Source organism: Filicampus tigris, chromosome 12 (genome assembly GCF_054856515.1).
Source record: "Filicampus tigris isolate MCC_2025a chromosome 12, RoL_Ftig_1.0, whole genome shotgun sequence".
Lineage (NCBI taxonomy): Eukaryota > Metazoa > Chordata > Actinopteri > Syngnathiformes > Syngnathidae > Filicampus > Filicampus tigris.
In genome coordinates, this window is record NC_141228.1 from 22,310,150 (window position 1) to 22,323,303 (window position 13,154).

General features: G+C 46.0%; 1 protein-coding gene across 5 annotated transcripts in view; it reads left to right on the top strand.

Moving 5' to 3' along the window:
- The window catches only part of szt2 (SZT2 subunit of KICSTOR complex), a 41,179-nt gene that overhangs the window by 2,469 nt on the left and 25,556 nt on the right, over positions 1-13,154 (top strand). For 3 of the 5 annotated variants that reach the window (XM_086047637.1, XM_086047641.1, XM_086047640.1), the window contains exons 7-34: positions 12-118; positions 286-496; positions 1,538-1,708; positions 2,348-2,579; positions 2,643-2,772; positions 2,954-3,099; positions 3,218-3,370; positions 4,051-4,165; positions 4,510-4,718; positions 4,988-5,227; positions 5,858-5,936; positions 6,106-6,194; positions 6,273-6,441; positions 6,552-6,669; positions 7,440-7,553; positions 7,744-7,947; positions 8,007-8,107; positions 8,972-9,110; positions 9,176-9,475; positions 9,570-9,771; positions 10,023-10,070; positions 10,651-10,778; positions 11,254-11,506; positions 11,923-12,082; positions 12,157-12,249; positions 12,328-12,406; positions 12,493-12,801; positions 12,987-13,122. In XM_086047637.1, the coding sequence (XP_085903763.1) occupies positions 12-118; positions 286-496; positions 1,538-1,708; positions 2,348-2,579; positions 2,643-2,772; positions 2,954-3,099; positions 3,218-3,370; positions 4,051-4,165; positions 4,510-4,718; positions 4,988-5,227; positions 5,858-5,936; positions 6,106-6,194; positions 6,273-6,441; positions 6,552-6,669; positions 7,440-7,553; positions 7,744-7,947; positions 8,007-8,107; positions 8,972-9,110; positions 9,176-9,475; positions 9,570-9,771; positions 10,023-10,070; positions 10,651-10,778; positions 11,254-11,506; positions 11,923-12,082; positions 12,157-12,249; positions 12,328-12,406; positions 12,493-12,801; positions 12,987-13,122 (4,435 nt within the window). The remainder of the gene's footprint in view (positions 1-11; positions 119-285; positions 497-1,537; positions 1,709-2,347; positions 2,580-2,642; positions 2,773-2,953; positions 3,100-3,217; positions 3,371-4,050; positions 4,166-4,509; positions 4,719-4,987; positions 5,228-5,857; positions 5,937-6,105; positions 6,195-6,272; positions 6,442-6,551; positions 6,670-7,439; positions 7,554-7,743; positions 7,948-8,006; positions 8,108-8,971; positions 9,111-9,175; positions 9,476-9,569; positions 9,772-10,022; positions 10,071-10,650; positions 10,779-11,253; positions 11,507-11,922; positions 12,083-12,156; positions 12,250-12,327; positions 12,407-12,492; positions 12,802-12,986; positions 13,123-13,154) is intronic. The other 2 variants (XM_086047638.1, XM_086047639.1) reach the window with 2 other exon arrangements.

Consider the following 13,154-nt stretch of genomic DNA (forward strand, 5'->3'; position numbering starts at 1 on the left):
TCCCAACCCAGGCATCATCATCATCACGGACGGCGTGATGAGCGTCCCCGATGTTGTTGTGTGTGAGACTCTGCTCAACCAGCTGAGGAGTGGAACCATCACGTGCTCCTTTGTGCAGGTTCTCCCTCACTCCGCCTTCTCAACCGCGACACCTTTGCTAGTGCACTCAAATTCTACACTGAACTCTTGCTATACCTTTAACTATAACTACTACGCCTCAACCACTATTAAAACACCCCTAAATACGACTACAATGTGATGGGATGATTGGTACGGTCCATTTAGGTGGGCGGGCCATACTCGTACGACTGCAGCTTCGGCTACATCCCTAACGTGGAACTGATGAAGTTCATCTCTGTGGCCACCTTCGGGTCCTACCTGCCCAACTGTCCTCCGCTGGACCCGGACAGCCACGACATGAACGCCTACCACAAGGCCTTCCTCACCTACTCCTTCCTCAAGACCCCCGAGGCCATCAACTCGGACATCTTAAGCGGTGGGTCACATCATTCGTCACCCCAAAATAAGGACTTTCGCCTTATTGGCCTTTTTGCTAATAAAAGATGACATTGTATGATTTTTTTTGCCTGGTAAGGTTGCAGCTTTTTAAAAAAAAATTTATCATCTATGTATTTCCTTATAAAAGTTTTCCTTGTGACCACTTTTTTAGTTGCAACAATTTTCTTGTAAGCTAAAAGAGTTTACTGTAATATTACAACTTTTCTGGTGATATGAGTGTTTACTATTTACTTGTAATAATACAACTATTAAAAGACTTTTTTAATTGCGACCGTTTCCCGTAAGATTCCACATTTTCTTGCAATACTACAAACTTTTCTTGTAAGGTTACAAATTTTTACCTTTTATTTCCACGTAAAAGAAATGACTTTTCCCCACTTTTTAAATTGAGATTTTTAGCTTGTAAGTGTACGTATTTTCTTCTAAATTTCAGCTTGTATCATTATGACTCTTTACCATTTCTTTCCTTGTAAAATTATGACCTTTTATGACATTTAAAATTTCTTTTTTCTCATAGGTTTCAAAATAGTATTGTAATACAATTTTTCTCTTGTAAAGTAATTACAGATTTTTAGGGTCTTATTACATCTTTAATCTTGTTATATGTTTTTCCTGTATAATTACATTTTTTTTAACATTCTAATCTTATTCTATATATTTTTTTCTCTCTTTAATTTTTCTTGGCAGTTTTTTCTTATCACCTTTGACATCTTTTTTGCTTATGAGGGTTACAACTTTTGACATCTTTTTCATTTAAGCCTTTTTAATGTCGAGGTTACACATTTTTGTGTATGATGGCAAGTTTTTGTAAGATGACAGATTTTGCTGTTATCTTCTTGTATACTTCCAATCTTTCGTAAGAGTATCAAAGTCTTGTAATGTATGTAGATTCTCGTCATTTTCTCATAAGATTGACTTCTTTTTCGTAAGATTGTGAGTTTTTGTAAATTCATGTATTCAAGAGGATGACTTTCTTTATGTAAAGGCAAGCCTTTTTGGGATGTTTGTTGTTTTGCAGTGTCCCAGCACAAGCTGTTCAACGAGCACCTGGTGTCGGCCAGCGGTAACCCGGCGCTGGTGATGCGCAGAAAGAAGCACACGGAGAAGGACGTGCACGCTCACCTAATCAGCGTGGTGTCTGTCAGGCTCAGGGAGGGCTACACCATCCGGGACATCAGCCTCACCAAAGGTTGCCCGAGAAAATCCGTTGCTCAGAAGATTACGTTTATTTATTTATTTTTCCTCATGAGATTGACCTTTTTTCCCTCATCGGATTACGATTTTGTTCCTTATGACACACATTTTTTTTTTCTCATTGCAACTTATTTTGAACGACTTCTTCCTTCCAATAAAACTGACTTTTTCTTTCTAAATATTCAGACTTTTTTTTTGGTAATATTAGTTTTTTTTCTCATATTGTTACTTTTTCGCTCCAAGAATTAGGATATTTTTCTCTAATATTGGCGTGTTTTTGTATTTATAAAATTACGATTTCTTTCTCATAAGATAATTTACAGATTTTTTTTTTTTTACTTTTTACTTTCTTGTCATAGATTAACGACATTGTTTTGCATAAGATGACGTATTTTGTTCTTGTTATTGCAATTTTGTTCACAGATATTTTTTTTCTCCTAAAATGTTCTTGTCAGTTTCCAATGTTTTTCATGCAAAATTACAACCTTCTCTTAGTGTTAGTTTAATTTGTAAGATTGGCAGTTTTTTCTCCTAAGATTACAATTTCCTATGAATTGTTTCTCGTAAGATTCCAACTTTTTTTTCTGGTAGGATGACGACACGTTATGACTTGACGCGTCTTGCTTGCTCTCAGGCGGCAGCCAGCTGGAGGTGAAGCTGGTGCTGCTGTGGAAGCACAACATGCACATCGAGTACGTGGCGTCGGCCTCGTGGCCGCTGGACCCCGGCAAGCGGACCACTCGGGTGGAGGTGACCATGGAGGGCAGCTACGACATCCTGCACGACATCAGCTGCACGCAGAGGAAGCCCATCACCAGCCCCTACCGCACCTCGGTCATCCGCCGCTTCTGGAACACTCTGCAGAGGTGGCGCACCAAACGCACCGAACGATTTTGACGCCGAATTATTCACCGCTTTCGTCCTTGCAGCATCAACCAGACAGATCAGATGCTGGTACACCTGCAGTCCTTCAACTCCGTTCCGGAGAACTACACCATCCCCGAGAGCACCAAAAACGGAGTTCCGCTCTTCTACATCCCGCCTGGATCCACCACGCCGGTAATCGCGACAACAATAGAAGCCGCTTTCACTCTGCGCCACCACTAACTTGGCACATCAGAGGCCAGAATTTATTTGCCTGAACCTCCCAGACAGAACTCTGGGGATTTATACATCCATCGCGGTTGATTGATAGGTGACGTAAGCAGCAAGTGACATGATGTGTTCTTGCGTTGTCCAGGTTCTGTCCCTGCAGCACGGCGGCTCCAAAGACTCGTCGCAGTCGCAGTTCGCCTCCTACTGGAAGCCCATCCTCTCCATGGATGCCAACTTCTGGCAGAGGTGGCTGCACATGCACCGCATCGCCATCATCCTGGAACACGACATGTGAGACGCACGGGCAAACACGCCACACAATCTTTGTGTGTTTTTGTTGCCGCATGTGCTCAGTGATGTGCGTGTGTTTGTATCCCTGTGGTCTGTTTGTGTTTGTGTGCGCGCGCAGGCCGGTGCCCAAACACCTGCACACGGCGGGCAACAACGGGCGCTACAGCACCATCCAGTGTCGCATCTCCCACTCTGCGCTCACCTCGCTGCTGAGGGACTGGAGCAGCTTCGTGCTGGTGGAGGGCTACTCCTACGTCAAACTCATATACAGGTGACCACGATGACGTTGACGATGCCCCCATTGAGCTTGTTGAGGAACTGATGAAAATGTTTACTCTTGTTGATGATGGAAATGATTTCTTTATCCGATTAGTCGGCGAAATCATTTACAAATTCATCGATGAAATAAAATAAACCCTAACCCAATAATAATCCTTTAAAGAGGATAAAGAATATATGACAGTTTGTGTTCAACCCGTTGCTTAAAGGGATTTATAGTACGACCACATAGTTACTATTTAGCATTAGCATTAAGGTAGCGCACTGCTAGTGCTAAGCAGTGTGATTGTTTCAAATAAACACGGTGTAATTCCCTCTGTTTTATGTTGCGTTTGACAGTATACTTCAACCGGGATTGGCGTTAAATAGCGTGAAGCTTCTTTTTGAAGAATTGTTCACAAATTCTATCTGCCAAAACTGCTGCTTGTTGCAATATGAGTTGAGTCACTGCAACCGTGCAGCGCTCGTAATGCACATTTTTGCTCGCGCGTCAAAGAAAAAAAAGTCGGGACACTCGCGTCTCAAGGCACTACTGCATTTGTACGCAAGTCACATCTACCTATGTCCGCTTTAATTAAGGATAAACTCAAGAGAGGAGGCTTTAAACGTGTAGTTGTTTTGTCAACACGTGTGAGGTCCACAGTATACAGTGTTGTAATTGTGTGCCTACAGTTCCCCGGAGCAGCCCCCAAGTTCCTTCTACCTGGTCCGACTCATCTCCAAGACACCCTGCATGGTTCTGCGATTGGGCTTCCCCATCGGAACGCCTGCGCATATTCGAAACAAGGTAGCAGGACATCTCAGGGCTTGAGCAGTGTCAATAATCGAAAAGATTCTAAAATGTATTGATACACTCGATTAGTGAGTCTTAACTTGTGCTACTTGTACCATTACTGGTGCACGGGTTCCGGATTCCCAGTAGAATGTGAAAGAATCACAGCCTAAGTACGATTCAGTTGTGTTTAACTTTGTAGGGCAATGCATTTGTATTCAGCCTTTAAGAACTGCTTGTTTTTAAACTAAAAAAAAAGTTTAGACCAATATCAGTAACCAGCAATGTTAGAAATGAGTGAATCTCAGTGTGGCGCGAGGTTGTACTTAAGCATCCACTCTTTGTCTCCCGCTGGTCAGATTGTTGACGAGCTCCGCGAGCAGATCCTCAAGCTGCGCTTCCCGCACCGCATTCAGAGCAAGGAGGCCACGCCCAAGACCAAGAGGAAGGCAGCGGCGGGACAGCCATCGCCGTCCAAGTCGCCCGCCCTCTCCACCCCCAAGCAGGCCATGTCGGACCGGCCGTGTGTGGTGGTGCTCAACAAGCCGCTCGAGAAGCTGCTCATCAGGTCGGTGTCGAAGCGCACACTTCAAAAAGCTGCGACTAACTATTATTTTCATAATCAATCTATTTATCGGATAAAAATAATTGAAAATAATGTCCAAGCATATAACAGCTCGTGTGAGAAGCTAGCGTACGGGCCTATATCTTTTTTCATTCTTGTTAAACATCACCAACGGGTGGGCTCAAATGCGCAATACAAGCCTCAAATGATCAAAATCAAAGTTCCCAGTTCACAAAAGTTTCTTTTTGGACTGTTTTGGATCTGTTGTCCAGATACGAGAAGCTGCCTCAGGACTTCCGGACTCCCTTCATCTTCGGCATGGAGAACTCGTCTCTGCAGCCGTCCGGAGGGGCGGCCCCCCTCAACGTGGCGGGCAACCGCGCCGCCTCGTCCACGCTGGCCTCGCTGTCCCGCTACTTCCTGCACCGGCGCTGGGTGTGGGCGGTGCAGAGCAGCCAGGGTCCGGCCGTGGCCATGCAGGCCGTCGCCCACATCCTCTCCATGCTCTCCGAGTGAGTCCCCAGCGTGCAGCGGTGCCTTGAGAGATGAGTGACCCCATTTACGAGTTTTTCAAGATACAAGCTCTCGTTTAGACAATTTCTTCTCTTTGATGAGCGCTTCTGGTGGCAGCAAACTCAGCTCAACTCACTCCACAAAAAGCAGCAGTTTGACCGATGGAATAAGTGAATCATTCTTTAAGAAGCGGCTTCACGCTGTTTTTTTTGCCACTCACTGTTGAAGTTTACTGTCAAACTAAAGATAAATTAAAGAAATGTCATGTTGTTTATTTAAAACAACCACCTGTCGTACACACACAATGCCCATTGAATTGAAGCAAAAAGTGTGTCAAAAACTGCTAAATTCTTATGAATTCTATTTAATGATGTCATTAATGTATGTTTTTATGAAGTACAATATTATAAAGTGCTATTGTTCTAATTGAAAAACTGTTTTTAGTGGGAGGCTGGAACATTTTCATTTCACCGGGGAAAGATGATATGATATGCACGTGTTTTGAGTTCCGAGCCCGGTCACACAACAAATTCAACTCGTATATCAAGGCACCGTTGTACTTGTTTGTTTTTGGTCTTCTGTTTTGTCCCGCTCAAGCACACTGACTCAGAAAGCTGTGTGTTTTGAAGGATCCGCCAGTCGGAGGGTTTTCATTTCGCCGCCAGCGGAGACGGCATCGTCAACATGGTCATTGAGCTGCCCATGAAGGTAAAATGTATATATGTAATATATCATTTTGTCCAAAGTTTTCCATAAACATACATTGCGCAGCTCCATGTGAACCGATAATATTTGTCATGGTGAAGCAGCGTGTGGCACGTTATCCAGGGCTACTTTGAACACCATGTACACAAATGTTTGTTTGCGGCTGCGCTAGGGCACGTCCGCCGACTCTGAGCGAGAGAGTCACTCGTGCATCGTCCAGTACATCCTCTTCCCGCCTCACGCCACCTCCACCAAGGACAGGTAGCGCCTCCGCCGCGCCTTCGCCTGACGTTTGCCGATGGGCGCCGTTTGTCAGTAAAGTGGCGCCGAATGTCGCAGCTTCTCCACGGACGACGACAACGACACGGAAGTGGAGGCGGTGGACGTGGACGTGGAGCTCAACCTGGTGACCGAGTGCTGGGTGGAGCCGCAGAGCGGCACCATCGCCAACTGCTCGGAGCAACATCGCCACCTGCTGGGCCTCGGCTACCAGGAAGTGCCTCAAGCCGTGCGTCACGCCGCGACCCTTCCCGGCTTGTTCGCAACGTATTACCCCCCCCCCCCCCCCCCCGAGTGGTCGGGTTGACTGCTGTTTTTTTTTCCCCCTCCATCAACCAGATCTTCCCCAGGGATTTAGCCTGCATGTCCACTATGATGACTTTTGAGTACCTGAGTCAGCTGTGTCAGAACAAGGACCAGGTCTGCTCTGTGCCAGCTGGACTCAAGGACGCCACAGGTTTGCAAGCTTTTCTTCGCTGTTTTCATTTCTAACAACCATATTTATTTAAATAGCAGCAGCCTGGCTAATACTGTATTATGATTCAAGTTTAGTGAATAAGCCTTAGACGTTAATAACTACAATATCTCAGACTTTTGTACAGTACTGGATATTTCTTGATTAGTAGTGTTTAAAAAAGTTTTTTTCAAAATGTTCAACATGTATTTTAGAAATATTCTAATTAATATCCTTATAGTTATTGTTTGAATTAATACAAGTAAAGAGAATTTGAAGTTGTGCTAGTGTTTCTCTATTGCTGTTTTAAGTTTTTGCCACAGTGTCGTTTCAGTACGGGTACTTGATGCAGGTATAGTATCGAAGTCAAAGTGTTGGTATCGAAACAACACTAATCCGTTCATCATTACAGTGCTTAACAAACCCGAAATTTACAAACAAAGTGAGCAAGACTCTTTCACGCCAACATTTAGAAAAACTTGACAAATATATTCGACATTGGAAGTAAACGTTTAGATTCCATTTGCCAAATTTTTACTGAGCTTCGTAACTAAGGTACAGAAACTAAATCGATCATGTTGTCAATTTTGAGGAAGACATCCATGATTCATTTATGAGACTCTCTGTGAGTGCGTTGTCCAAGTGCAAAACCGAAAAACTGCAATCCAATATGGGCGAAGCTGTTGTACTGGAAAGTTACTCTGGGTTTTTTTGTTTTTTTTTTGGTCCTTAACCTTGCTGATATGGGCGTGTCTTTTCCCTTCTGGTTTTAGGAGATCCTTCTGCCTCCGAGGAGAGCATTCATATGGTTCCTTTCCAGTTTGATCTCATCCAGCTTCTGCCCAAATGCCAGCAGGTGGAGCTCTTCTTCCTCACATTCGGCACAGGTACATATATTTTTTTTTTCTTGTTTTGAAACATTTAAAGAAGGGTTGTCTAATTTGTTCTAGTTGAGAGGCCACATTGTCAATTTGATCCGAAGTGGCCCAGGCGAGTATAATCGGGGCCTAATAAACTCCAAATAACGACTATTCCAACATTTTCCCATTGTTTTGGGCATACAACACTCCAATACAGAGGCGGCGCCGGAGGAGCATCTCCGCAGCGGCCCCTGCCTGCCCAACGAGCTGCTCCTGGGCCTCTTCCACAGCAGCCTGGAGCAAGAGCTGAGCGACCGCGAGATTCCCGTAGCCGTCGGCGACCACGCCGCCTTTGTGCGCCACGTCCTTGAGCGCGAGCGCGACGGCCACTGCACTCCCTTCCCCCTGCCCGTCATCAAGGGTGAGTGCAGACCGGCCTGGCACATCTCACGAGTTTCATAATGTTTTTTTCTTTTTCAGCAGAAGACTTCACGAGGCCTCTGGATAGACAGGAAGGGATGTCAGCGTTTCACTTAACCGGCAGCAGTAAAGAGATGACGGAATCCACCAGCACTTTACAGGTATTCCTGCTACAAAATAAAAGCAGTACACGCAACTTTATTTATGTTTGTGCATGGCCTAAAATAATATTTTTTAAAAAGTAACTTAAAACCTGAAGCCAACACAACATTATGGACACAGATTTAAATATTGGAAACTTGTGTTTTTGTTTCATTTTTAAATTAACATCTGACCATAACCTACCAAACCTTTTTATTTAAATTGCATAAAAAAATATCATCGATCCATCCATAAAAAATGGAATATTAGGAGAATTACAAAAACATTTTTTAAAAGCATTAATAATAGAAATAATTGGAAAACATAATAACATGCATTAAAAAATATTGTATTAATCATAATTAATCAGACAATAGTAAAACATAAGATAAAGATTGCATACAAATTAACTGAAGAATACACACATTTATGAAGAAAATACAAAAATATTACAATAGGGGCGAGAAAAACTTAAAAATCTGAAAAAAAAGGCAATACAAAAATAAAGAATATACAATTTTGATCAAAGTAATAAGACAATATTTGCCCCCCCCAAAAAAATTATATAAGTAATAATGATGAATATTTGAAAAACAAATTGAAAGAAATAGAACTATATTTTAACCGAATATCTGAATATAATTCACAATATAAGAAAACAATATTAGATGGCGTACAGTATACACAAATGTTAGGAAATGAAAAATACTTTGTATAAAATACAAGAATATTATGAATAAATTTGATATTAAAAAGAGGGAGAAGAGGATGTGTAGTCACGCTCTTTAAAAAGGTCAAATAAAGAAAATGGCTGAAAAGCGTTTAAACATGTTCCTTCCACATTCTAAGATGTGGTGAATGTTTATTGCACGTTTGACCGTCAGAGTTTGGCCAACGCTGACCTGGCGTATGATGAGCCTTCGCTGGCGGGGCAGAGCTGCTCCGTGCCCCAGTGGAGGTGCTATGCCAAGTACATCAGCTCCCAGCAGATCCTGCTCACCTTCCTGCCGGCCACCTTTGAAGGTGCCACATTTCCATTCCCGCTTATCGACAAACTGCCACAACGTACAAACCTTTTTTCTCGCCAGACGTCCTGATGCTGATGACCTCGGAGCTGGAGGCGGAGCCTTTGAGTCACGTCACCACGCAGGAGGACGACACACTGACGCCCGGCAACAAGTCGCAGGCCGGCTCGCCGTCCTTCGAGGTGAGGAGGAGCTCAAGTGGCGGGCCCCTCGATGCCACGTCGCCCGTTGTCTCGCCGTCTTTGGAGGGGCCAAACGGACCCACCGCGCCCCCCGATGCCCTGCCGTCGGACGGCTGGGATAGCAGGATGTCCGAAAGCCAGCCCGGAACGCCCGGCTCGGCTCAGTCTACAACGGGTGCAGGTGGGGGTGTCCCGGTCGCATGTTTCAACACTCACACTTTTTCTGGTTAAAACAACCACATTTTTCACGTTTGTGATGTTTGTGTTTGTTGTAGATTTGGGTGACAAAGTTCACTTCTCTGAGCCGCAGCGCTGCGCCATCACCGGCGGTGGCATCCTGGGCCGCCAGCTGTCCCAGCAGAGCGCCGGCACGCAGCTCAAGTGTCCCGTCTACGTGTACAACTGCTGCCTGGAGCTGCTCAAGGAGCAGCTGGTACACCCCGCCGCCACCCGACACCCCCGGGACGTCTTCTTCAGGTGCGCCGTTGACGCCTTCACTTTAGCCACAAAATGGTATTCGCAATCAGTGCCGAAAGGTCAAAACACTTATCAAACCTTTATGCCACGCGCAAACGCACATTAGGTGGGTCGGTCAAAAAAAAAAAAAAAAAATTAGCATAGGATACGGTGATGACTTTAATTCATTAATAAATAAACATTCCAAGCTCCCTATGGCGGCAATTGTAATTGCTGATTGTGTGTCTGTGGTTGTCTTGATGACTGAGTAGACCTCAAGAGGCTCAGTCTTGGCAGACGTTTCAGCAGATGAAGTCCAGGTGAGATGAGCTGCTTGTTTTTGTCCGCACGCTGCATCGTTGCGTAACGAAAAGAGCATGTCGACTCACCCGTCACATCATTAAGTACAGCTGGACGGCCAATCCAAGAGCTACATCAGAAATGATGCCTACTTTCACTCACACAGCTAGAGCAAGTCGCTCACTACGAACCGCTCGGCCCCAATGTACGACAATCGTTCAAGTTGTACCAACACTAAATGAGGACAGTTTAAGCCACATATCCACCTGAAGTTCTTGGAAATGTTGCTTTTTGTTCCCATGGTCCAAACTCACAACGGTCGTCCAAAAGTTTCAGGATGTTGTTGTCGTGTGCCTGATTTGTCTTTGGCTGTCCCTCAGTGGAGGTTTGAGGGGACCTCAGATGATTGCTGTAAGGATCGAGACTAACGCTGTGATACACCATGGAGTGCATTTATTTATTTATTTATTTATTTATTAATTTTCATTTTATTTATTTATTTGTTTCTTTTATGGGGTACATTTAGTGGAAACTCGTGAGCCATCATTTGTGTCATTGCAGAAGCATCCCAGTCATTCCCGTCTCGCTGTGTCGCGACAGGTCGCTTTCTCAGGAGCGCAGCAGCCCGTCGCCTTGCAACGACCTTCTGGCGCAGCCACACAAGCACAAGGAGCTGGCCCACTACTGCAGCCTGCTCCAGGAACACTACCAGCAGAGCTTCGCCAAAGGTGAAACGCTAATACCACAAGTCTGTGTATACACCTTGGTCATGGAATTCCACCACAGTTTGAATAGAAGGCCTCTGGACCTTTGAGTGACTTGTAGATACCTTCCAAGACAAGAGAAAGTCATTATTGTCTGGGTTGCTGTTCTGTGTCGAAGGTACTAATACGGAAGAGAGGGGAGTCAGTCATTTGCTGACTCCCACGTCACTCACCAGGCCAAACCCCGCCTTTTAAAGCCAAGCACATTCAAAGTCGCAGATACTTCAGTGTTGAATGTGAAAATAATACCTGCATCTTACACGCATATTCTGCATTGGTCTTGGTATCAGATCACTCGAATAATCAATGCGATAATCCCTTGAATAATCGCTTCTAAAAATATTCCATAGCGCCAGCCCTACATGTGACACTCACCTCTCCCGCCCTGTTATGTTGAAAGCAGTTGTTGCTAGCGATGTGTCTTGTGTGTGGCGTTCAGGCGTCTACCGGAGCCTTCAGCAGTCGCTCAGCATCAGCTCCCAGGACGTCCTGATGGCCATGGACTACTGCGAGGAGTCCCTGCAGGAGATTGACATCACGGCCTTCCTGCAGACGCTGTGCGGACACATCCGGGCGTTTCGGGAGAACGGCCAGGCTCCGGCGTGGACTCGGCACCCCAAAGCCACCTTCACCGTCGGAGAGGCCGAGGAGTATCGAGCTGACGGCAAGTCTGCGGTGGCCTCCTTGTCCAGGTAGAAGAACACGTAGATGTGCGCAAATTCTAAAAGCGTTCACGACGCTTCACTTTTTCCACATGAATTCCAAGGTTGAATACAATGAACCTCAGCATATTTGTCAGTTGGGCATTTGCCAAGTTGGCTTTAGTGCTCTGGGCAAATCCAAAACAGTTTTGTTTTGGCGCCATCCGGTGGCACGTGGGTGTGACGTAGTAGTATGTTGAACTGAGTTGAGACACACACAATGAATCAGACGTAAGACACCAGTTGGCAGCTCTTCGGCAACCTCGTAGACAGACTCGTACAATGCTTTTCTGCTATTTTGATACCTTTAGGCAATTCTAAACATCTGTGTGGGGGGGCATCAATTAGTCTGGGTTGTGAGTACTTTCCATGTGAACTGTACATAAGGTGATATGTGTGAAATGCAGTTTTGAGATGGAAGACGCCAGCGAAGCGGAGTCACGAGGTCCCGCCCCCCAGCCCCAGCTGGTCCAGGATGTCTCCGGCAAGCTCCCGGCGTTCTCCCTGGAGCTGCTCCAGACGCATCCCGCCTGTGACGTGTGTCCCGACGTGCACAAAATAATTCAGGTGAAATATCGCGGAGGAGTGAGCGCCTGCCACGCTGTTGTTGCGGCGACACTGAATTGCTTCAACCTTGGCAGGAAAAGTTCATGGGGATCGTGTTCCAGTATTTCAAGCCTGTGCCTTCCAATCCGCATTACTTCTTTTACTGCCCACCGTCTTCCAAGAAGGAGGTGAGGAAGTCCACATTCATCACCTCAATTCCGTGAAAATTGTCACTTTTGTGACGCTGTCATGTTTGGCTCCTCTAGGAGGACTCAGAGGACGGCGAAACGGAGGTGAGGCCCTGCGAAGAGATGGTGTCCGAGGCCGAGCAAGCCACCGAGGACGGTGAGGTTCTTCCCAGCGCCTGTCCGTCCCCCATTTTAATTTTTGGCGTCAGAGGGAAGATGGCGTCTGGCTCTTTCTGTTTATAGAAATGACGTCCGGCGGCTGCATCACCACGGAGAGCGACAACGACTTGGTGGTGGAATACGAAGAGCAGCCCAGCGGCGGCAGCATCAAGAGCCTTAGCGGCGGCGAGGACCGCTCGCACTCGGACTCGAACACCGTCAACCAGGACCAGGACCAGGACTCCTTCAGTATCCTGGAGGAAGGAGACTCCCTGCTGGAGGCAGAGGGGCCCCTGATTGACATGCCGCCGCTCTTCCTGCACGTCACCTGCTCCGTCAGCGCCAAGAGCTGCCACGGATCCACACCCATACACACCCTGCCCACCTGCCTTGGTGAGTAAGATCCAAATATTAGGGATGGACCGATTAACGGCCAGGTCAATTATCGGCACCGACATTTGGCACGAATATCGGCATCGGCCTTTTTTTGTAAAACTGAAGACCGATAAAGTTGGTATCTCATTGAGTGGTTGTGAAGTTTAACTCCAGTAAATTGCTTTTGGATGTCTCGGCTGCAGCTGAGATCATTTCCTGCCTGGAGGACGCCGAGGCCTTACAGTCGGTGGACCTGAACGAGCTCTCGGTCACGCTGGACATCTTCGTCCTCACTCTTCCTCTGGAGATTGAAGTCATGGCCGACTTTCATCACAACAGGTGAGGCGGCGGCGCTCAATGCGACGTTTGAA